The 24,598-nt window shown below is 44.2% G+C and overlaps 1 protein-coding gene across 12 annotated transcripts in view; it reads right to left on the bottom strand.

Moving 5' to 3' along the window:
* Positions 1–24,598, bottom strand: part of NFIA (nuclear factor I A) — a 251,718-nt gene that overhangs the window by 100,445 nt on the left and 126,675 nt on the right. For 11 of the 12 annotated variants that reach the window (XM_086753345.1, XM_086753347.1, XM_086753346.1 and 8 more), the window contains exon 3: positions 16,514–16,579. The exons of the other annotated variant lie outside the window; for it this stretch is intronic. In XM_086753345.1, coding sequence (XP_086609471.1) covers positions 16,514–16,579 — 66 coding nt within the window. The remainder of the gene's footprint in view (positions 1–16,513; positions 16,580–24,598) is intronic. 12 annotated transcript variants of the gene reach the window in all.

Here is a 24,598-nt window from a genome sequence, read left to right as displayed (position 1 = left end):
GCAGCCCCTCCCTCCTTTAAATCTTCCTCTTAACCATCGTGATGTTTATTGAATACCTGTCATTTCTCCAGCAGCATGTGCCAACAGCGGCTCACCAGTGCCAGGCTGCATGAAAACCCTTCTGTCTCCTATTCTCCAAGGGGCTCCCTTAGATCAACTACTCCCCATACCCAATACACTGAAACCCATAAATTTGCAGATACTGCAGTCAAAATTCTTAACAGGAAAGTGCACCCATTTTGCCCAGTGTAGCATACTGAAATATCACATGGTGAGAAGCATTTCTCACCATGTGTAAACTGTCAATTTGATTTGAAATTAAAATTTTTGATTAACATGAGCATTTCTGAGCCTCCCGCTGGCAGCAGCCCTATTGCTGAAAAGTGACATGATTTGTGACACACATGCTGTACAGAAGCCCCATGCCAGCAATTGTTAAACCCATTTTCATTCTGCTTTAATACGGTATGACACCGAGGAAAATAATTTTAATATTTCGGAGAAAGAGGGTAAGGGCTTAAGGACTGAAGTCCTTTATGGGCGTAAAGCGGGATTAGAGCAGCGCGAAGAAACGGCGCGGAGGTCTCCCTGTCTCACGAGCCGTGTCTCTTTTCAGCAGTAGGGACCATCTGCAGGAGGCTAAGAAAGGTCCATGGTGAAGCACAAAGCCTTCTTTGAAATCCAGTTGATATTTCAAACACAGCATGAGGTACTTTCCACCTATGAATGCTGAGATGCTTGCGCACGGGGAAATGCTTGCAACTTCAATAATTAAACCCTCTCTTAGGGGAGGTAGGATTTGCTGGTTTCCACGGCGGTCTCTTATTTTTCCATGTTTATCGTTTCCCCAGAGGTATCAGTGGTCACTGGAGATACTAACATTTATACGGTGAATTACTTACGAAAGGGGAAAGTTCTATGACTGTTTAGACTTTTAAGCCCAGGAATCTACCTCTTCGGCGGGGCGGTGGGAAGATTTTTATTCGAAACAACACAAGAAACGGGACACTTTTGTGGTGACAGATTTTAAGGCTACGATATACGCACGCAGAAGACAAAAGTTCAGTGGGGATTTTTATAAACGTAAGCCTGTGTCACTGTTGCAAGCTGCTGACTCAACTGTGTCACCTGCGTATTTCTCAGAGAGGATCATTTTTTTTCCAGTAACATCATGTTCTGAGGAAGTTTATCACGAAACAAGTATCACGAACAGTCATTCTGAGCAGCAGAACATCTTTGATAAGTGCCGACACGCATCTGACTTTTCTTTGAGCTCCTACCGCTACTCATCACATTAAACACTCGGCTCTGCTGGACTCTCCCTAGTAAACACAGAGCAATTTCTAATTGCCATAATACAGCAAGTTAAAAAAAAAAGTACTATTTTAAAAATAATTTTAGATGGTGAAATGAAACTTCAGGATGATTCAGATGCCCTGGAAGTATTCAGTCCTGAACATAAAGCTACGGGCTCGTTTATGTTAATAACAGTGCTTGAGAATTCCATCTGCATGAACACCACAGTCCTCAATAACGCCACGATATATCGTTGTTATAAGTACGCAGATTCTTTTAAATAAGCCTTAAGTTTAAATAAGCGTTGTGTGTAAATATCTAGTTTTAATTAGTATATTGCCAAGAAATTATACAACTAGGCTCAGCGATGCTGTAATTATTTTAGGATCTATAAAACCCTCCCTCGGCTGCTGGGAGCTAAGCGTACCCTCCAAGGTTGCTCTGCAGGCATGCTCAGAGCCGAACCGAGGGAGGCTGAAGCCCTGTGGACACGGAATTAGGAGGCTATAAAAAGAGATGTTGTTTTTTTTTTTTAAAATGTACACATTAGTTTCTAGGAATAATCCACGTATTCAGAGCATGTGGCGGAATTCTCCAGAAAAGCCCAGCGTCCAGGAGGAGCCGGTGGGGCCAGGGTCAGGTGAGGGCGAGCAGCTGGGTGGTACGGACACAAACCCCGGCGCCTTCAGCAGCTGGTTCCTCATCCTCCCTTCCTGGCACCCCTCTCTCTTCACACCAAGGCACTTCTAAAAGACTGCGGCTAACACCATGATAATGAAAGCTGTAGGAATATCTGCTGAAGATTAGACAGTATAAATGTGATGTGACAACAAGGATGCTGGGTATGGAAGCTAAGTCACAAGGATCAGCCAGCTCTACCTCTCCCTACAGGTCTTCCTCTCCCTTCAGAGTTACTCCTTACACCTCCTCCACTGACACCACCAGTGAGCAAACTTTAATTCACAAAAAACCCCATGCAAATCATGTTATTCCATTTACCTGTTGTTCTTTCTATTGTATCGCTTGGACTTTGCTCTCCAGAAGGTTGTTACTCCTCTGGGAGTAACAGGGCACTGTAGACAAACACCAGAAGCCTGACATGTATGGGCTTGCAACTCCCGTTCAGACAGTGGTGACACCCAGCGCAGTGTCACCCTCTCCACAGAGGCACTACGGAGGGCTGCGAACCGCAGGGGTTGTCCTCATCACCTGCTTGAGGAGAGCAAAGTGCCTCCACCAAGCACAAAATCTCTGAGTGGCTACCAAGGTCTGTACCAACTTCACCTGAGCTACGTAGGATGTCTCCAGAGAAGAAGGAAATGGTGGAATGACTAGTGAAGGCACCAATGAGTCTCCACAAGGAACATGCTATCCCCTCATCATGCCTCTCAGAAGCAACACAACTCCTCTCCCCTCCACAGGAGATCCAGGCTCTCCTGTCTCATAGCCCAGGCTATGCTGGGTCTCTGCCTCCTCCATGTGCTGAGGAGGAAGCCCCACAGACTTACTGACTGACTTCCCAAGGACAGATGGACTTGGGGTTAGGCAGGCAACTATGTTTACAGACGGCGGTGGAGAAGCCACAGTGTGTTAGTGGATAATTGCCCCAGCCAAGTCCCAAACCAGCAGCCTAAGTCCAGTGGGAAGAGACTGCTGGATGTGGAGACCAGCAGCAGAGCTCTGCACGATGACTGAGACTCTCCTTCTGTTTTGTTCTGAGTTTGTGTTTTGTAGGGCAGGATGCCCTGTCTACATTCCTTTACAGGCTAAGAATGGACATTTATTAACAAGTACTTGGGCGGACAGCCCAAAACTCCAGACTCCTGGCCGGGGACTGTACGACAGAGAGGGCCAGTGACCCCCGTTTGTGTTTACTGTACTTCTACAGACACATGTTGGTGTGATAGGGACATTCACTTTCTCAGGTTCAGGCCAAGGTCAGGCCAGAACATGGACCGGATTTATTTTCTCTGTGTAATCTGCTCAGATTGTAGCCCAAAGAGGGCCTCTGGGTTCACAAATTGTGAGTGTATTCTGAGGGATTCAAGATTAACCACGTAAACAGAAGGGGCAGAGAGGGACCTTCTTAGTCCTCATCTCATTTCACATGCTCATCCCATGAGTGGTGGATATGGTGGTTCCAGGGGAGGTGCCTCAAGGAATTGAGATGACAATGGTGGGATGTCTCGCCCCAGGAGTCAGACACACTCTTGATGTAAAGACCTGGATCTGAGATGAATCTGTTGCTAGAGGCTGGGCTGGCCTGCTAAGCCTAGCTCTTCCTACGGTAGAAGGCTTGCCTCTCTAGACCCTCTTACTCCTCCCCAGTCCAGGCTCGTGTTGGCATAGTGCGATGCACAGGGATGCAGAAACGTGGCAGTGGGGTGGAGTCTCTGTCAGATGCCCTATGCACATGTACCCGGGACAATCTAAAGATACTGCAGGGGCTAGGACTCAGAATTTGAACCATGCTTAGCAGCCTGGCTCACCCACCAGCTGACAGCCATCAGGCTTGTTCTAACAGTACTTTGCGTGTAAACGATGAGATTTTGTACCGTGACTGACTTTACACGAAGAGCAGATCTTTTGCTGATGAGCGGCAGTTGAGCAGGCAGAAAGAATGAAAATGGAAAAGGAATTCCACTCACAGGGACCTTTACATCAAACTAAAGTGACTCAGGTAAAAAGGAAACCCATCCATTATGGGTTATAATGCATAAACATCCATTTCTTCTCTGTTCTTTCTCTGCCTGCATTACCCAAATACAGAAATAAAGGAAAAAATAATGATGGATCGATTTGGGAAGACTCAGAGTTCAACTCAGGATGGATGAGATCCCAACATTTCAGATTCTTATCTCATGGTAATTGGAATAGCTGAACCTCTCTTGTCTGCAAAATTAGGCAAGACATCCTGTGAGAATGGGCTCTTTTTCACAGCAGTTTAGTCCCCAGACGCATAAAAGAATGAAAACAAGAACTGGAACAGAACATTTTTACTTTTGAATAATGGCTTCATCTGGGCAGTTCGGAACAAAACTTCACTGGAAGAGCTAAGGAGGAAGTTCTTGCTGCCAGTATGCCCAGCCCTAGACACATTCTTCCACAGAGCACATAAAACACTTATCTAAAATGATAATTTATCTAAGAAACTCCCATTTTGTAGAAGTCAAGAGAGAAACAGAAAGGGAAGAAAGTACACGTGGGCAGCAGATACACTGTCCACTCTTCCCGCCTGAAAAAATAATTCAGCCAAGTCCATGTGCCCCACTAGATCCACCTTTCTTCTTGCAACAACGTCTTTCTCTGTCTGCTCTGGCTTTTCAGGACGAGCAGGAGAGGGGTGGGTGACCTCCTCTCGAGGCAGAATCTCAGGTCCAGAGCAATTACAGCATTAACCTGCAACATCTCACTTTTAAACCCCCCTGAGGTTCAACAGAGAGAGAGAAGAATTCCCAGAAGACCGAATATCTCCACTGATTATAGTGGGACAGCGAGGATTTGAGGTTCATAGCTGGTGCCTCATTCTAATGCCTAATATTAGGTGGGATGAAATCCAAGCCTTAGTCCATATACTGTGCTAGCACAGACCTGTAAGAAAATTTGCTTTCCTCCCTGTATCTTGCCACAGACAATGTCTCCTGACATGCCATGCTTCTCTGTCCTTACATATATATCTGGCTACTTGTTTGTTTGTTTGCTTGTTTTTTTTTTTTTTTAAATTCAGAAGACTGTAAAATACAAGTATTGCTGAGTTATCCTTGCGTTCCTGTCCTTCATCTGGTTCATTTGCAGGAGGGAATAATGATCTGTCACCAAGGTAAATTCATTACCCGGCAGATAATGCCACAGTGTTTCTGCTGCCCGTTTCACAGTAAGACATTCTTTTTCAATGATGTTGCATCTCTGTTCTCGTGGGAACAGTTTACGGCTGACATAGCAATAGTAGTAATAACAACTTACATTTATATTGTACAGGGGATGATCTTTACTTCTCGCTCCTTCTAACAGCGGACGGCTCCCTGTCCTACTGCAAACGCATCCTTCATGGCCACGATGGATGGAAATCTGGATTCGCTAACACCAGGCTGCCTCATTCCTCAGCCTTTTGCTCAGGTTGGTGTAACTTTTCCAGCCCCTTTTATTATTGCTTTAAATAGAGCTGTGGGCCACTGCCATAGCACTGCTCTAAGCTCTCCCTCACAAAAATCTGTGGGGTTCCCCTCCTGCCTCAAAGCCACAGCCACCTCAGTCCATCAAGCTGCTGTCCATCCTCTCCTGCTTCTCACCTCCCTTCCTCCTGCTGCTCAGGCTACGGCATGCTCTGCTGTACGATAAAATTGGCTCCCCTCTGCACGGCGTGGAGGACATGGCTAGCTCTCTGCATTCTGTTATTGGAAATTTCCTGAAAGTGAATTCCCTGATTTTTAAGGACTTTAAGGTATAACATGTGGGAAAATTGCAGGTGGTCTGCACTGCAAAGCTGGTCAGGTGGGGACAACCCCAAACACTAGCAAGTTTTCAGATGGGGATGCAGCTGTCAAAGAGCCTTCTGTTACGGATACGATTTTAAGAGGAAGGAACAGAAGCACAAAAAATAACAGGGACAGAGGTCTAGATTTTCTGTGCATGAGTTTTACAAGCTACACAGCAAGTATTCCTCTCTTACGGTCCTGGGAGAAGAAATGCCAGCAAAGGCTTTGGCTCGCCGCCACCTGAAAGACGGTGTGGACATCCCTGTGCCTGGCTAAAGGCCGGTGGGAAACCGCCGGCCGTGCCCTGGCTCACCCAGAGACACCGCACCGCCCAGGCACCGCTTCTCCCTCTGCCACCGCCAGCAAACTGGGGCACGGGGGTGGCTGCTGGGGGGCTGAGGTGACCCATGGGGTTGGGGGGCCAGCCACGCATTCCGCAAAGGCCAGCGAGAGAGAAGAAAAAATATTTGGATCGCTGGGAGCAGCCCTATCATTTTCTTCTGCCTCCTTTTGCCAGTGACAGGAGCGAGGTGCCGCCTCCTCGTCCCAGAGCGTGGCTCGCAGCGGAGCCCCTTGCTTCAAGTAGGAGTGAGGAAGGGTGGGAGGTAATGACGAGAGACGCTCTAAAATGATTACATTAATTGAATCTTAGGAAAATGGAAAACAATGGCAGTGTGTAATAATAAAAACCCACTATAACCACGTATGTCTCTTGTTTACTAGAAAGTGCTTCACTAACTACAGATTTACTTTGGGGCACAGCAGGAAACTTTTCTCTTTTAAATTTAATCAGCCCTTTTTTGCCCTTTTTTTTTTTTCCCTTTCAGAGAAAAATACCAGCTATCAGATCTGTGTTTCCCATCCACTCCTAAGACTCCTCAGTGCAGTGCCTGGAGGTGATAGTGTGAACTCACTCAAGAATGTGAAGGCATTTTATAAATCACTCGGTTTCAGCAGGAGGGGGAGAAAGGGAGAAGGCAGAGGGATGATAGAGTTTACAGCACAGACTCGGCAGTAACTCCCAACTGTCAAACCTCTGCATTTTCTTCAGTTGCAACAGTGGTTAACAAAAAAAATATTCAGACAGCAGACATGAGATGCACATGGTAAGCAGCACATTTAATCGACCGGCACCCTTCTACCACCCCACCGCCAAAACCTATCCGGACACTATCACAACCCAGAAAAAAAAGTTGTATAACTGAAGATACGGCACTGACGGCAGAAAAAGGAGCAGAAAGGAATAACATGAACTGCTGTAAACAACTTGCGGCGCCCTTTGTGTGCCAGATAACAACAGCAGAGTTAAAGGAGCATGTTTACAAGCGTGGCTTGCTCACCTCACCTTCCTCCTGCCCCCTTTTGCCACGCTCGCTACGCCGCTCCTGAGAAAATATTTGCAAACCATTGCAAATAAAAGTCTCCTTCTCACTTTCCAAGAAACGGATCTGGTATTTTTCCATTTCAGTCACGCTACGGCCAGGCTTCAGAGTGGATTTTATTCTCGCAGCTCTGTGAGCATCACTCTAAACTTTCTTTCAATTTCCTATCTAGCAACTTTTGCAATTAAAAAGTAGTAGCGGCAATTAAAAAATAGTATCTGATTAGCTATTGAAGTGACAAGGCTTTTACTGGGAGCCTGTTCTCACCAAAATGCCCTCCCTTGACAACAGCAACAGTCCAGCATACAGCTTTCAGGAGCTGTGCGTTGCTCTTCACGTGCACCTCTGCTTGTGCACCCAGCTTCAGACTTACAAAATGAAGGCTACTTGGAAAGCACCTGATTAACCCGTGAATCTGCAGTATGTGCAGACATACAGATTTTTTCCGAGCGTGCAAACCAAAGATGAGTATGAAGGTTGGAATCCATCTGAATGAAAACCACCTTGTACCTGTAACACCAGGTATGATTCATCCAGGCACTGCACCACACACAGAAAGCAGAGGAAGGTGTGAAATAACGAAATACATTTTCATAGTGTATATGTATGTTTGGAAAGGCCTAGAGTCAACAGAACACCATCTGCATCGGTCAGGAAGTCAGAACAAAAGAACCCAGGAGTGCGAGCGAGAAAGCACAGTCCCTTATCGCAGCTCTCGGTGGTGCTGCTCCCTGACGTTCACGGCCCAGTGAACCAAACTCCGGCTGAAGCAGCAGAGGTTTAGCTGCTGATCGTCCCAAATACAGGGATGCAAAATTGTGTAAGTAGGAGGAAAAACACGGTTTGTGATAAAGTGCCAGGCTGGCTGGGGCTCGAATCGCTGGGGACCTCTGATGCTCTGGGCGGACTTGTCCTGTCTCCCGCAGCTCGCGCAGCAACAGCCAGCCTTTCACCAGCTCGTCTGCAGAACGCGGCTCCCGGCACACGTTTTTAACTTCCAGTGGTTTGACCACAGAGGGCAAAACTTTGGCCGGGGAGAGCTTCCGATCGCATGAGAGCAGCGGCGAGTCAGGCTGGCTTGTGCTACTGCGATTGCTGAGTGCAGGGCTCCCGCTCACTTCAACAGTCGACTGGCGCTGCTGCAAAGAGATGCTACCTAAATAGATGTGAAGTAATGAATACTTCGGATAAGCGACTGATTTCAGAGTGTGCTTTTATCCGCAGGCCCTGTATTTATAGTTCAAGCCTTTTCAATTAATACGCACACCCTAAAAGAATTAAACTACTAATTATCACATTTTATCGTGGTTCACAGAACTTCCATCAGATCTAGTAAATGAAATCACGAGTTCAGCAGAAGAAGCTTTACTGCGCCAAATTATGTCAAGGGTATATCATGTTGATAATAAAAGATCACTTGGTTGGAAGCCTAACCTAGAAGGTTGGGGAGGCGTAAAAAGTTCACATTTTGGATCATGCTGCTCTGGTGTGGGCGTTCTGTGTTTTTTTTTTCTTGGTTATTGTGGAAGGCAATTTTCCTGCAAGTAAAATTTTCCCTTTGTCTTACATTACAGGCATCAGGAAATTCTTACATCGAAAGACAAATAGATAGGTTTGGGGTTTTGTTTTGCAAGTTAGGCCTTGGCATCACATTATCTTCCCACTAATAAACTCCCCTCTCTACTGGACAGAAAATTAAAACGATGCCCATACCACAAATAAACTTCTTTCCCTAAGTGCCTGGCTTCTTGGTGGGCAAGCGTGGTACTCAAAAGCATCCTTCAGCCTGTGGTCTGCTCAGGCGGTAGCAATTACTCTGATGCAACACAACTCTCAGCTGTTAATTAAACAGCAAATCTCTCAAGAAAACATATGAAAAAAAAAAAACCAACCCAGTTGTAGTGAAAATTGGAGATTGCTCGCAGTTCCAGCCGCCCTTCCCAGGACCCCAGGAGGACTGGCCAAAGTTAGCGCTGAGGCACCTCTCAACGTGCAAAGGCGGCACGCGGGGAGAAGGGGCCGGCAACCTGGCACTGCTGCGGGGCAACGCAAAGCCATGGCCCTGCGGAGCGAGGGAGGGAAACTGGGAGGGGGCTCCTGGCCGGCCCGTTTCCAAGCTGCCCTCTAGACGGCCCCCGCTGTTATCTCGTGGATAAATGTACGCGGAAAGGAATGGAAGGGAGCAACAGAATAAAAATATATTTTGAAATTACTTAGCATAATCGCAGCTGTATTTATGCACCTTATCCGCTGGAAAAGTTCATTGCCTTTTTCCTGTACGCACACACGGAGAAATAAAAATATATACTCTAGCCACATTTTTATTTCTCCTTTCCTTTGCAGCATTCGACCACTCCAAGCGTAATGAACGTTTCGTGTCTTTCAGGCACTGCTTTGTCATGCTATAAGCATTCATTTCATGCTTTGAATATTTCCTGTCATACTCGCCTTGGATGAATTTTTTGTGGGAATGCTTTGCTTGTGAAGGTTAATGGTTAGCAGCAGTGAAAACTCAAGTCCTCTGTCAATCCTGAAGTCTCAAACACTGCCGGTCACTGATGAGAAAGGCTCTCCACTCGGCCGCAGCAGAACTGACCCGACTGACGACCGCCTATCTCGCCCGGTTGACAGCCAACACCCTTCGCTGTTGCCATCGCAGGGTCCCCTCAAGAGAGTGCCAGCTACTGATAAGCAGGCTAAATCCCGAGCCTAGCAGAGGACTCGCTAAATCCTAGAAATGGTGTAACTGTGCCTCACAATCTGGACAGAAAAATCGTTTGACTCTGAGCGCGAATCTCAATGAAAATATGCTAATATAGAGAAAAATGGTGTTTTCTTTCCTAATTATTCAGATGCTTCTTCATGACAGTCAGGAAACTGGCTGGGAAATACAGCTGGATGTTGCAAAGTTTCAGTTCTAGACTATTATGCTTAAAATACTGTACTTCTAGTTCTTGTTGGAATCTAGCTGTAATGAAATAAGATGAAAAAAATGCAAGACTAAATCACACATAAGTTAAATTTATAACCAGACATATCTGCTTTTGTTTCCTCGGAAAATGCTGGCTCTCAGAACTGCCTACAAGCACGCGCTCTCAGGGGGCGATGAAACACAGGTTGGACCTCACCAGACCTTCAGCAGCTGAAGGTCCTGTTAGGGGACCCACAGGAAGGCCAAAAAGACCGGCCCCACCAAGGCTCCCCTGCTCGGCCAGAGCTTTCAAGCCTGGACAAAGTTCCCCATTGCTGTTCCCGGCAGACGACGTGATCCGTAAGGGTGCAAATCCGTTCAGAATTTGGTCCTGGCAAGTTACAAAGGTGCAAACAAGCTGACATCACCAGGAGCTCTGGCTTCAGCGCCAGCTATGAGATTCCTTATTGAAAATGCTAAGGGCTTTTTTTTTAAGAGCTTTTTCTGAAGCAAAGTTAATTTTAGATTAGTCCCTCAGGCTGTGATAACTCCTCAGTGCTGCTCTGTAAACAAGAGAGGAGAGTCTTCTTGCATTTATAAGGTTCTGATGCAAATAATCCCATGAACAAGAACGCTAATAAAAGCTGCCATTACTGCCTTACGCCGTTTGCAACTGTAACTGAGAGAAAACTTTCTCTGCAAGGCTTGGTTATCTGCTGCAAATGAGGTGTTTCAAATGTTAGTCATCTGCGACGACGCACTGTCTAACAGGACCAGTTTCAGCATCGTGTGCTCAGGGAACCGCTCGCGCCCGTGCGCTCCTCAGGTGGGAATTAAGGGGCCTGTCCAAGGGCAGCTGACCCTCCAGACACGTCGAGTCCCACCGCACTTGCAGCACCTCCTTGGTGAGTAAATGTAGAGCTGGCTGGCATCAAGTTGGGTCACAGCTGAGAGAGACTGGGAGGCAGCTGGACTCCACCTGAAGCAGCAGAGGCAGGAGGGCAGGCATGGCCTGAGAAGAAGGGACGGCCTCGGAAGGCAGTCGGCTTTTACTAGTTAAAAATTTGGCTGTTGAAGGGATTGGAGGTCTCTCAGTCACCATTTCACTCACAGTGTAGTTGAGTGGTGGGGACAACCACAAAGAACACTTAACGTTTTCCGCCTGTTTCAGCTTGAGAGGAGGGGCTGAACAGTGAACTCTGCGTCCGAGAAGAGCCCCTACTTCCTCTGGCTGAGGCTACCCCACCGAAGGGAACAAGAATGCCAGGTTTTGGGACCAGAGAGCAAGCACACAAAAAGGGGCAGGACGCTGCAGCCTGTTAGTTAAGGCAGAGAGGTCGTTCCACAAGCTGCTCTTGCATTTTACCAGGTTGTACACAATCCCCTCCTTCCTTGCAGCCAAAGCCGCGTTACGCCTGCCATGACCAGCCTTGCCGAGAGGAGAAGAAAAGGAAACTTCTCGTTGCGTATGTTCCCACTATTGCCTTCTCTTTCCCCCAGAGCTCGAGGATCAGAATTTCTTCCTTTATGTTTTTAGGCATGGAAAAGTAAGCATATACTTAAACATTTTTTTAGGGTTTAATACTCAAGTCCAGCCCTACTTAAGCAAAGAATTCACAGATGATATTTACAAGTCCAGTGTAATTACTGCAGGGTTGAAAAACGAGTTCTGTGAGTTACGGTACATCATTGTTTTTCTTTTTTTCTTTTTTTTTTTTTAATGTTACAAAGAACAATGTGCCTTTCATTTCCTGCAGTGCTGTTAAGGTACTTGCAGCTCAAAGCAGCAAGAATACATTAAAACTGAAAAGCATTTGGTTTGGGCATTAAACATTTTTATTTTTTAGATAAATGCCTCTCCCTCTACAGAAATTGTTTGAGCAATGAATTTGGCACACGTTTGTAATCAGCTGTAATAATGAGTGCGGTCTTGCTCACTTGAAATGGGAGAATTTACCAACTTCTTTAAAAAGAACCTGCTAATCTACAATTAAAGTGGCGTGCTAGCAACTTGGAGTTATCAAATAACGATACCGCGTGCTCGGGAGACATCAGTCATCTGTAGAAAATGACACAGCGTTCTTTTGCTTTGCCCAGCACCCTTCATGTGCACCTTTACTCTGCAGTTATTAATTCGCCGGTATTACCACATCAAACGCGAACATCGCCCGCTGGATGTCTGAGATCCAGCTACTGGCAGCAGCCGCCCAGCGCTGTACCACAGTCGGTAACTCGTCGGTGCTGCACCCTCCTTGCCTTTCTCTAGAGTTAAATTCCTGCTGGAGCGGAGCAGGATTTGACTTTTAATATGCAATGAATCTCAGAAAGCTAGAACTACAAATAGCCCCACTTCGCAGACAAAAAGACTGAAAAGTTTTCCTACAAAAATTTAATGTAATCCTACTTCCAAAAAGAAAATCTATCCGATAGCCGTTTCCACGACTGAAAGTGAGAATAAAAGCCCTAGAGAGAGCCCACGGCAGTGCTGAGCCGGGAATTCAGTTGTTCCTGATCCCCAGGCATGCAGTCACTTCACTGCATGAGACTAGCCATTTTGTCATCCCCAGTCCACTGAAAACTAGTTTGTTTATAAAATACAACACCAAACCCGTGCATCTAGCAAGCTTTTAAAATCAATAACCTTTTTAAATTTTTTTTTGATTGGGCAAATTGCAAAATCAGTTTACGATGCCAACTGAAATGAAGCCTTTACATACCATTAGGCAACTACAAAAGTGGGGAATTTTCCACACGGGTGTTCCACTCAGATGATCAGAAAAAAAAAACCCCTTATTTGAGCAAAATATCAGGACATCAGAAAATGCTCCTGCCTTTCAAATGAAGTTGCCGGTCTCTTTTCATCATCCCTCCTGCAAATTTCCTCCCCCACATAACAAACAAGCATACTCTGGGTTTTCTTCCTCTCCCCGAGAAGCTCTTTCCCATGCTAACGGACACTGTTCGGTTACACGTTAGCTTTACTCCCGGTTCCAGGACAAGGCATCCGGACCTTGGACCGTGCATGCACGAACGAGCCCTGTCTCGCCTGACTATTTGCTTTAATGACCATCATGCTGGATATCTCTCCCTCTCTCTAGAAAAAAATAAAATGCTTAATGTTTCTGTAAATTTTTGTGGTAGCGATCAGGTAAGTGAATGCCTGAAAACTATTCTGGTTTACTGCAGGCTGAAGAAAAGGCTAGAGCTGGTGTTAAAGCCACCACTGAGAGCAGAAGATGTCACCATCTTCTTTCTATGTGATGATTCTGCTCTGGAAAACATGACTGCAAAGCCCACTAGAAAAAAAGGAGTGGCTCTAAAAAAACAAAAGCTTTTTTACCCCACGAACTTCACTTTAGTGAAGGTTAGACTTACAGGCTTTCCAAAATAACACATACAATTTAAAATGATAAATTAAAATCCATAGTAGGAGGCCTTCTTTTTCAGGGCCGTATAGTTGACCCTTTTGAACCTACATTACTCAAGGTATGCAAAATATATGTGTATAATAAATAGCTCTAGAATTTATGGAGTGGAACAGAAAGGATATTAACAGGCAAGTGGAGAGGCTGTATAACCCTCACAAGGCCTTTAAAGATTTATTTTTTTAAAATGAAGGAATGCATGCACGTAAAAGGTAGTACTTAATCGATACACCTCTTTGTGCCTTCCAGAAACACACGCAAAACGATTCCAAATCTGCCCTCAATCTGGTCATTCTGCTACTAGCATCACTGGGAATAAGATTATTTACAATACTATTTTTCTTTGATTTTGAAAAAAAAATTCCTCTCTGTGTGGGCTCATTCCCACTCTCAGTAAAATCAATTACGAGATTCCCACTGACTCCGGCGGGATTTGGATCAGGCCCCGTGGAAGTGGGTCTACAGCAAGTGTAGAACAACACTGTTAATATGATTTATTGTGTCCGTTTCTGTGCGTGCAGTTTTTCATTTTCTAAAGCCTGCAGTTTTGCTTTCATCCTCACGTTGGGTAGATAAGAGCTGCGGATCGGTGTTGATCTACGCGCCGGGTACGCCGCGAGCTGGGGGCTGTGTGTGCTGAGGAGCTCAGCGTCTGCCTGGGAGGGAGCAGCCCCTTCAGGGCCAACGGCATGCGTTAGATGCGTTCGTAAAGCAAATCTCCCACACAGGGACTGCAAAAGGTGCGTAATCGGTTGGGAGGCTTCTGCCGTGGTGGAGAAAAATACCCTTTAGTAAAACTGAGAAAAAGCAAAATCCTTTTCCTGTTTATTAAAAAAAGAGTACCTTTTGCAGGTCACCAGAAAAGTTCCGAGAATTCATTAAAAGCTTGTTTTACAAGGAAGACTCGGGCTCCAAATCAGAGATATTTCATTTCACTAGGCTCTCACAGATTTTACATTATTAAACACTGACATTACTGCTTTACGGGGCGGTTGTTGAGTAACAGGCTTCCTTAAGAGTATGAAACTGCAGGGTAAGAAGAAATGTGGTTTAATAGCTGCGAAAGAATATTATCTAAACATGGAATAATAACATGCTTGCTGCCTAATGCATTCTAAATTAAAATATGATTTAATAAACACAGGCAACATATTCCCCACAAAAAAAAAATACCAGAATTGGCAGAACAAAAATCACAGTTTAGTCAGTTCTTTGCTTAACCTTGCAATCCTTTGGCTACAAATTAGAATTTCTGTGAACAGGATTGATAAGGAAAATTAGGCACTGTCTTTCAGAAACAACAGAAATGTTTTAAGATGGTATGTTTAGAGATGAGCAGCACAAAATCTATCAAAATATGAAAATTTTCATATTTCAGTGAGAGGAAAATACAGGAACCCCAAAAGCCAAAATCTTAGCAGCCCTGTGAGCCCTATGTTTTATGTCCTATGATGTATGCTTGTATTTTAAAGTTTTTTATATACCTAAACCCATTCTTCTTCCCTTAATTCTACCCGCTCTTTGAGCCCTGATCCAAACGCAGTCCAGAATGTAGCCCTTCAACCTCACTCCCACTTGTTGGGTTGATAATAAAGTCTCCCAAACACTGAACACACAGAGAGCTGTAGGGATGCACTGCAAAGATCTGAGGCAAAACCAGTTAGGTGCTCTGTGAGAGGGCAATCACCACTGTATTAGTATAGATACAATATTTCTACATGAGATGGATTTAAATGTACCCCAAAATGGTGACAGGTTGTAGAGATACAAACCCTTTACACAAATTCTTTTCCGTGTGTGCACAGTGGACCCCAGTAGAGTGGATCCCCAATCTACATTTAGGTCTTTGAAAAAAGCACTGGTTATGGATTTAAAAAGTCAAGAAAAACTATTAATAATAATAACTTTCGCTTTGGGAGACATTATTTCTAAGTCCTAAATATAAGTAGTAAAACAAAACTCAGTTGCCGACAGGCCAACAGAAATTGTTGAGGTCTACCTTACGCAAACATGAAGAGGAAGAGAAGCTGTTCCCTTACACACGTACTTATCCTTCCACATGCAGTCCCTACAGAAATTCCCTATTATTGAATCATTTTTTCCAGGCTGCTTTACAATGCGAGCCATTGATTCAGCAGAAGCTATTGCTTCTACTATAACACAGACCTAGTTCAAAAAATATTAATGTTCCCAAAAGTCACAGTCCTGCTGCTAATTCCAAATAAGCTCGAGCCACCTGAAACGATGGTACTGAGAACAAACGGAGAAGGAGTAACAGGCTCTAGTTGAGCCTCCCTGCCCTGCTTACCCATAGTATCTACAAGCTTTAAAGCACGCCGATAAAAAGTACAGAGGACGCCGGTAGCAGCCGTATCAGCCCCGCAGCAAGCACCTGCCTGAGGAGCTGGTATGTTCCTAGGTGTGGAGCCCTGCCCTGACACCGCAATGTTGGAAGCATAGCTGCTTGGTTTTGTTTGGCAGATTTTTGCAGCAGAGAATGGGTCTGCAGACACATATTTCAAAGCAACCATTTCCTTTTGCGGGACCATCGGAGATCCTGCACTCTGAAATGATGGCTGGCCACATACCGAAGGTTAGGTACTTCAGTGTGTCATGTGAGAGCATCAATAAGCAAAATGAAGTTAAAAGCACATAGATAAAAATGAAAGCGATGAAGCACACACCCCGAGGGGGTCATGACTCATGGCCCAGGGATTGAAAGCCTTTGCTACGGAGGAATAAGGATAAGGGTTGCATACGGCAGGCTCTTTAATGGCATCTCCCTAATTAAAATTATTTTTAAAGGAAAAAAAAGTCTCTCTCCAGGACTGGAGAAAAAAAAAAATGCTACCTTAGATTAGTGAAACAGCAGCATTTTAACTATGAGGAGAGTACACAACCTATCTGAAGCTATCCCATGTCAATTATCCTGAATCATCTTTTTATATTAGACATAGGAAAAAAATCTTAATAAATATGGGCTGTTTTAATATCCCAAAGCAGGAGCAGCAGGTAAGAACTTACCATTTTCTGGCTGGTCCTTAATATCAGCTTCACTTGGCTGGCTGGGACTTTCAGATTGACTTGAATCTGAAAAACATAAAATACAGCCAAAAATTACAGGGTCTGCTGTGGAAAATAGATCAGAGGCGCCAGACTTCCTCAAAAGGCTGAGAGTACAAACTGAGGACAGGAGTGTTGCACGAGGACATGATAATGCAAAAGTCCCGTGCCTAGGTAATATTTTTTTCTAGGAAAAAAAAAAAGGGAATCTTGTTTACGGCACTACGCAGAGTGCTTGGGGTGTGTGAGCATAAATTAAGCTTTGAGAAGCCTTCTTTTTAGAGAAGGCAGATTTAAACTACTCTCCTACATGTTTTTTATAATGTAGCCTCTCTGTTGTATACAAACCAGAGCCTTAATCCAACACATAGTAAAGTCTCAAAACATATTTTCAAGCAGGCATATAAAGGTAACTAAGCAACGCTACAAAGTCGTGGAGATTGTTGTCTACACATTTCTGGAACAAAATCTGCCAAACAGATAGAAGAGCCGGTTTTCATCACGCTTTCGCAGCGGTTACCGTACTACGAGACCACGGAAACGTACGGCGTGGTCCCTGATTTGCGGCGGTTTAAATGAGACCAGATACTGGATGAACTGCTTTAGAACTTGTGCAAATAATGGGCCCTACAAACTCCCAGCTAACGCTCTCCACCGAACATGAACTTATTTGCCTAAAATAATAAAATGACTTATAAAAGGATATGTGTAAATATGAGTGTTTTGTATTTTTTACACATTATTAACTCTCCTTTATGTGAAGATGATCGCTTTTTGGTTCAAAAATTATTCTTAGCAGAAACTTCAGTCAAACAGTGTTTTCTTGCTTAATTATTCCTATCACTGTGAATTGGGAAAAAAGGTCCCTTTACTTGTATGGAAAAATATTTTTTTAAAAAAATCCCTCAAATTACTGTTTTCACAATTAATACAAACAGACAAAGGTGTCGCCCCCCCCACCTTAGAAATTGTTCTGCAATTTATTGGTCCCATTAAAAAAGTTTTTGCTGTGAAACAAAACTTAGGAAATGAAACCACTCACTGCTGCATCAAAACCACCCTCAGTCGTGGCAAACCTATTTTCCGACTTCACCTTGACTTTGCAGAGTTTAGAATTAGCTGTCTGAAATTTGACCACATTTCAGTGAGAAGTCAATGCAAGATCAAAAGGTCATGACACTTAACTGTGATTAAATTGAAAATCTTACTTCTATTGCAACAGAGTGATAACACCACCCTTTCTTTTTCTTTGAGGTATTAATAGTGCTGGAAGAAGCAGTACTACTAGTGACCTTGGGTCAAGCAATGCTAATTTATTGCTTTAAAAAGGTTCCTTGCTTTTAAGCAAATGAAGATTTTAATTACTGCAGAGCACTATAAAGAAAATGCCTATTTTAAATATTCAAATTTTTTTTTTTACCTGCTGACTGTATGCATTAGGTATCATTCAGAAGCCTAGAGGACAATCTTGTATAAATTAAAAACTACAAGTGATAAAAAGCACTCGCAAACCAAATTTTGGTAAATTTCAGAATATAAACATTTGGAATATTTAGCAAAGAAAGCTTCAGTCCCGATACTTCCATTTAGAACCACAAAATTCACCTAAAAAGTGGTGTTTCCCAGTGTGTCCAGAATCCATTTCCTCTCTTTTGCATTAATTATTTTGAATAATTTCTCCAATGAAGCTCAGTGAAAAAAATTATCCTCACTTCTGCAATTTTGTTTTAAATAGTGATCTGCTGAGTTATCTTTAACCGAAGCTCAAATCAGAGACAGCGGACAGGCTACCGCGTAATACGCACGGTGCTGTTAGATTCTGGACGCTAGATTTTGGCAAGAAGTTTCATGTTTCCGACACCGCAAAGGTAGAAACAAAGGTGAAATATTAGGAATGTAAAATATTTAGTTAACATTCAAAGTCAACATTCAACGGATTTCATTTTACAGGGCAGGCATGAGGCTTTTGCTTATTTTTTAGGTTTTTCTTTTGCTCCAGCAAGCCATGCTTCAATCAGCATTTGGGCTTTATGTTTAAAGTAGGGTCAGAATTCCACAAAAAATTTACAGATTTGAAAAAGTCCCTGCCGAAAAAGGGACCTTTCGCAATTTGAAACAATCCAGCGAAGAGGCGAGAGGGACGAGGGCTGAGCGGCAGCGGTGGGAGCCAGGCTCAGCCCCCAGCCTGGCACCCTCGCTCCCAGCACAGCCCCGCAGCCGGTGGGCAGCATGCAGAGCGGGAGCTGCTCCTGGGTTTTGAGAAACAAAGTACTTTTGTTTGTGTTGAGCGCTGTTTTTCCAACGCCAAAGCCAGTGGCACAACAGAGACTCTACTGGCCGTGGGACATTTGTTAGCGCACCGAATCTTAACTTTCTTCTTTTATTACTCTGGCTACGGCGATAACATTTTTCCTAATTCTGTTTTGCTGTAACCCACCCCTTCTGCTGAAATTAAACATTAATTTCTAAAAAAAAAAAGACAACAAAGGCTTTAAGCACCATTCTTCATGGAGAGGCACGGGGCAATAAGATGCAGGGAGAGGTAGAATTAAAACCAATCTAAGCTGCGGTAGAGATCACGGGAGGCTACCAAAAACGTGTACCGGGCAAGCGTATGCTCAGCATTGTTATGCAAGGTGGCATCTTGTGGAAACCCCAGATAAGAAGACTGAGTTAAGGCACTTAGCCAAAATGTTTATATGCAGAATTTTGCTTCCCTGATTTTATTCAGATGCCGCAGATGATCCGGTACATATAAATGTGCCGCCACATGGTTAAGGGATTGGCAAAATCCGAGCCGTTGTATTTTACAGTCTTGCCTAGGACGAGAGAGTCTTGCTCAGCCTCCACCGCTCGCTCTCTGCTTTTTCAGCAGTTGGCAGTAACTCCTGTTGGGGCTTTTTTGTTGTTTTGCACATGGAAACTTTAAAATTCCAGTTTTCTGAATGGTTAGTGCTTTGCGGGCTCAGCTACGACGGGAGGGGGAACGTCTGTCCTGCTGAGTCAGTTAGCCAAACAGGTGACCAGAGGAATAAATTAATTTTTGCCCATACATAATTGATATAAATGGAAGATCGTTTTCATAAGCATGTGCATTAAATCAATAAAATCACTTACTATAGAGCAGTTCAACAATTCATTTGATTTTCTCTTTTCTATATATTTGATAGCCACTCTGCAAAACAGTATACACTTTATGCCTGTTTTCTTTAGCAACAACGCTGCCAGTTAAATTCTACCACCTGCAATAATTAGAGCCATTGGAAAACATACAAAACAAAATATACAGTAGATGCGAGCCCCTCTTGAATCCACGGCCCCCTGCGGCAACGAGTTTCATTGGTGCCTTAAGCTAAGGCTGGTAGGAAGCCAAAGAATCTGTATATTACAATAAAGTGCATGTTATTAAGGGGAGGATTTAAATGATTTCAGATGGAGCTGGAAATATCGTGAGGAACCACTATTAAGATTGCTGATTTTTTTTTTTTTAAAAAATCACTAAGGAATCTAGTTTTATGTTTAAGGAAGCTTAACCTTGAATAGCACAATGGGTTTTATTTGGGGGCTTTTTTAGTTAAAGAAAAGTTAGTGGTTGAATTTTTAACCCTGGACTAGCCGGAGTTAGTGTGAGTACACACACTGGAGTCGAGGTTATTGGACAAGAGAAGCTCAAGGGGATCTGGTATCAACCGTAATCACGGGGAAACAGGATAAAAAGCGTGTTGAAGCTATTTTACTCTCCACTTCCAAGAATCAACTATGATTAAGGGATAAAGAAAAAAAACAACAACAAAACAGGCTAGTCTTTCTGAAGTAGCTGTTCCTACTACATCTCTGTTCTCTGTTCCTCTTTGGATTTGTTTCTTAAGCCAGCACGACCGAGGTGGTTACATCCGACACCCAGGTCTGCCTGATCTCAAACCACAAGCAGGCAGGGACCTTCAGCTCCAGGATGGAAACTCTGGACTTTTCAACACGTAATTTTCCTTTTCAGCTGCAGCGCTGCTCCAGCCAGGCTGCACGACGGCTGCGTGGAAGCAGGGCTCACGGCGCTGGAAGGGAGCGCTCCATTGTTTGGAAAGAATAAAACCTTCCCAGGAAAGTCTGGCCCGTGGACAGGACCAATGTCAACAGACTGACAATGTTGTTCTTTTTCGTAGACCGTGACACAGACGGTGAGGAGTTGTTACGCTCCTCCACCAAAGAAGCCCGCTTCGAGTGTCATGGCACTTCCCAGTGCTAAACCACTTCATGCCTACCTGACTTCGGAGAAACGGGACACTTTCTTGGGTGCTCGCACTTTCTCGACACGCCGTGTTTTCCAGGGCGTGCTGAATCCAGCCTGGGGTGGCAGTGACCTAGAGGGACTGGCCGCATTGTCTGCTGGCCTGTGCAAACTGAACTAACGGGTGTCAAGATTATTTTTTTACCTAGGTAGAGCCAGCCCCTACCAGAAACCGAGCCCTCGCTAGCAGCCAGCGTGCTAATTCAGGTGCAGATGCAACTGTCCCCTAAACAGTAAAGGTGATCCTCACGGAGCGGAGGAAAAAAACTCAACACCAGCGATGCCAGACGAGCAAGGCTGCCACTGCCCAGGCTGAGCTAAATAAAGCAGGCTCCCTCTCCGCCACCGCCAGCCCAGCACCTCGCAGAAACACCGCAGAAGGGCACAAGTTAAATTTTCCATTCATCTCATGTTTTAGGGAGGGGGGGAAATATTGTATAATAAACTGACATATTTTATTCAAGTTTCAGAGTCCTATTTGTAATAAAAAATTTATATGGCTGGGTTGCGTTCACGCAATAAATTTTTCATCTATAATTTTGGGCATGGATTCTACCAAAGATTTATATATGTTAAAAAAAAATCTAAATCATGCTCCTTTATATACAGTCTTACGTGGTGAGCTTAAGGGATTTACAAACAGAAACCAGCACCAGGACTGAGGCTTTTTTACACTCACTTTCCCTTCATTATCCATTATGATATAAACACATAGGGATTGCTCCATGTACGCTACAATTATTATTTACGGCTATTTTGGTGGCTACTACTATTTCTTTTAAGGAAGGCCTGGCTCTCCGTGTAACTCCAGCCACCGCTTTCAAGTCAACTTTTATAGGGAGTTCAAAGTGCTTCATTATCATACGCCTCACCGTCGCACATGTACATACCCGCACCAGATCTCCGGTTTTGTTTTATACCCCCCTGTACAGTACGCCCCGTCCCCGCGGCTCTCCAACACCGTTCTGCAGCGGGAAAATCCCTGCGGTGCCAGCCTGGGTTGGTTGTGGTGTTTTTTTTTTTTTTTTAATAAGGCGAAGACTCTTAATTCCTGTACACTGGGAAAGAGATTATCTTTGATAATGGAAATGTAAATCAAAGCTTGCCGTTGTTTATTCCAGACAGACATTTGTGTGTTAAGTCTGTTTATCAGGCAACACTTTGTCTAAGCCAGGAAGTAGTCAGCCTTTGTAACAAGATGTATGCAAATGATTTTCCCATGAGCCCTTGCCACCAAACTTTTGTGGCAAAAACCCCTCCTTGTTACTTCACCAGTAAGACGCTCCCAAGCTACCCCGTAAGTAGGCGAGCAACAAAACAGCTAGCTAGACTGTGCTGATGGGTCTGAATGAGCCCAAAACATGTGCCCGCAGTCTGTTGCTCGGCATTGTGAGCGGACTTTGTGTGTTACATCTGTTTATCAGGCAACACTCGGGCTGCCGGGGTGGCTTTGTACCAAGGTGGACGCAAACAAAGGTCTCCACAACTCCCCGGCTAACTTTTTTTGGGATGCAGAAATTCCCCGTTACTTTTTCCTCCTCGTCGGCAATAAGAACGTGAAACTTCACCCGGAGGCTGCGAGACCCGAAAGCTGTATCAGAATGGTTTCATTTTAAATCAACTTTCTTTGTTCTCGCAAGCCCATAAATGATTTACTGCTATCGTGTGATAGCCTAGAATGTGGGGAATCTGCGTATTCCCATATTTGTTCCTTGATATTACAAACAAGTATTTGATTCACTTCTAAATGTTTGTTTTTAAAACAGTTTACAGCCTTTGATTCCTGCTTACTGATTCATTTCTGGAACGTTTTCTATTTATTCCTTTGCAGTAGCAAACGTTAATTTTGACTTAATTCAAATCGTCATCAAAGGCTTCCTTAAGAAATCCCACAGCACAGATTTTATTTGTTATAATAAAATATTCTTAAAGTAAACATCATGCGACTGTGTTTTTTTAATTCCAAGAGATACAAAAATCCGTTACCCAAAGGATTCAAACTGGTTCAGCCCTTTTTCCTAGACAAAATAAACACTTTAGGACTTTACTTGTTTGTATTCTCCTCAGTGGTGCTGTATGCATCACCAGCTAAAAACAAAGAAACTTTTAGCTGCTCAGACAAAATGCAGAAGCTCCCCAAACAACGAAGCGGGGGGGTGGGGAAGCATTCAGAAAGTCTGACAGTCCATTCAATATAGGGATGATGGCCATAATGCATCCAGGGTCCCCTTGCTAATTAAATATGCATTGGCACAGTTTTGATCGATGCAAGCCATGGATCAGATGACACACCTGCAAAATCTTGAGCCCAGAGCTCCCAGGAAAAGGAAAATACAGGCTGTCTCCTTATCTTTGTTTTCAAAGGCTCTCAATTTCTGTGCTTAGATATCTAATTTAATTCTCTCACCCCTCAGCAAACTGGATTAGGAAAGTCAATACTGCCATTGTGCATCGACAGGAACACACAGCTTTCCTTTTATTCAATTTAGCCATGACCTTTAGACAAAGATAATGACAACTGTCTAAAAGTAAGGTAAGGCCTTAAGGAAGACCCTGCAGCGGGGCCCCTCTCGCTTTCTGTGGCTCCTCCGCCCAGGAGGAGCCCACCAGACATGGAGCAAATTCAAAAATACATTATCTCCCCAGACCGCACCGACAAGCTTGGTGGAGCGGCGCCCTGGGCCGCGAAGGGCTCCGACCCACTTCGAGGAGCTGGGACACCTCGCTGCCGCCGCGGGATGGCGGCCGGACCCTCGCGAGCCCTTTGTTGAGAGGTGGCAATGTCTCTGGAGGAAGCGCGCGTGCCAACAGTGAGCGCCGAGCACTTAGGAAAAGGGACTGCGCTGCCCTATTTTTTCTGTGGCCGTTAGGGAAACAGCGAAATGGAAGGGTTGGGCAAGTGTCGGCGGTAGCACTAATGTCTAATTTCTGGCTCCGATACTTGGGAGGAATCGTAATCCTAGAGCTAAGAGCACAGCACGGAGAGCCGCACACAACCGTGCTTCGCTGCGGCAGAAGGAGGAACCGGCACGCGGATTTTCCTGGAGCTGAGCTGAAGCCAATGGAAATGACATTACTTTCCGATAGGTCTCGCATCAATATTTTTACCAGCCTTCCTGCATCAGATAGCATCTTTCTAATACATCTGCAAGGAAAGGACAGAGAACATGCTCTAAGCTAGGGAACAGCTATCAGCCAGTAATCCACTTTGGTACCTACAGACACAGGTTGTACCTGAATCAGTGATTTAGGCACAGAAAAATTCATATTCATTGAGCAGCCCAGCTCCACAAAATGTTAGCTTCCATGCTGCACAACATTTTAATTCTGCAGTATTTTTTTTAGCTGCATTTAAAAATATACTTGGCATTTCTAGCTGTGGACCAATATTTTTCTCATGTCTTTTTATACAGATTTGGAGGGAAAGATATTTGTAATGGAAAAAAATATGTGCAAAGTTGGATTGCTAAGTTTCTGTAATCTTGGGAAATAAAAAAAAGCAGCCTATGTAAGAGCTACAAGAAACCATATGGATCAACAAGAGCTGCCCTCGTATCCCTGGGAAATATAAATTAACCTACATTTCATCATCATAAACCCCAAAATAAAAAATCTAATTAGAGTCTCTACCCTCAGATTCACTTCTAGAAAATTTGCTTATCCCCCTCACAAAATGATTTACAGTACTTACATCCATTTCTTCAGAGTGATTTAAATTTATTGAATCATTTCAATTTTTAGAGAGCTTCCATTTGGATCTG

The sequence above is a fragment of the Chlamydotis macqueenii genome, chromosome 8, assembly GCF_036417535.1.
Source record: "Chlamydotis macqueenii isolate bChlMac1 chromosome 8, bChlMac1.mat, whole genome shotgun sequence".
Classification (NCBI taxonomy): Eukaryota; Metazoa; Chordata; class Aves; order Otidiformes; family Otididae; genus Chlamydotis; species Chlamydotis macqueenii.
The sequence above is the reverse complement of the archived record's forward strand: the minus strand, read 5'-3'. Positions and strand labels throughout refer to the sequence as shown.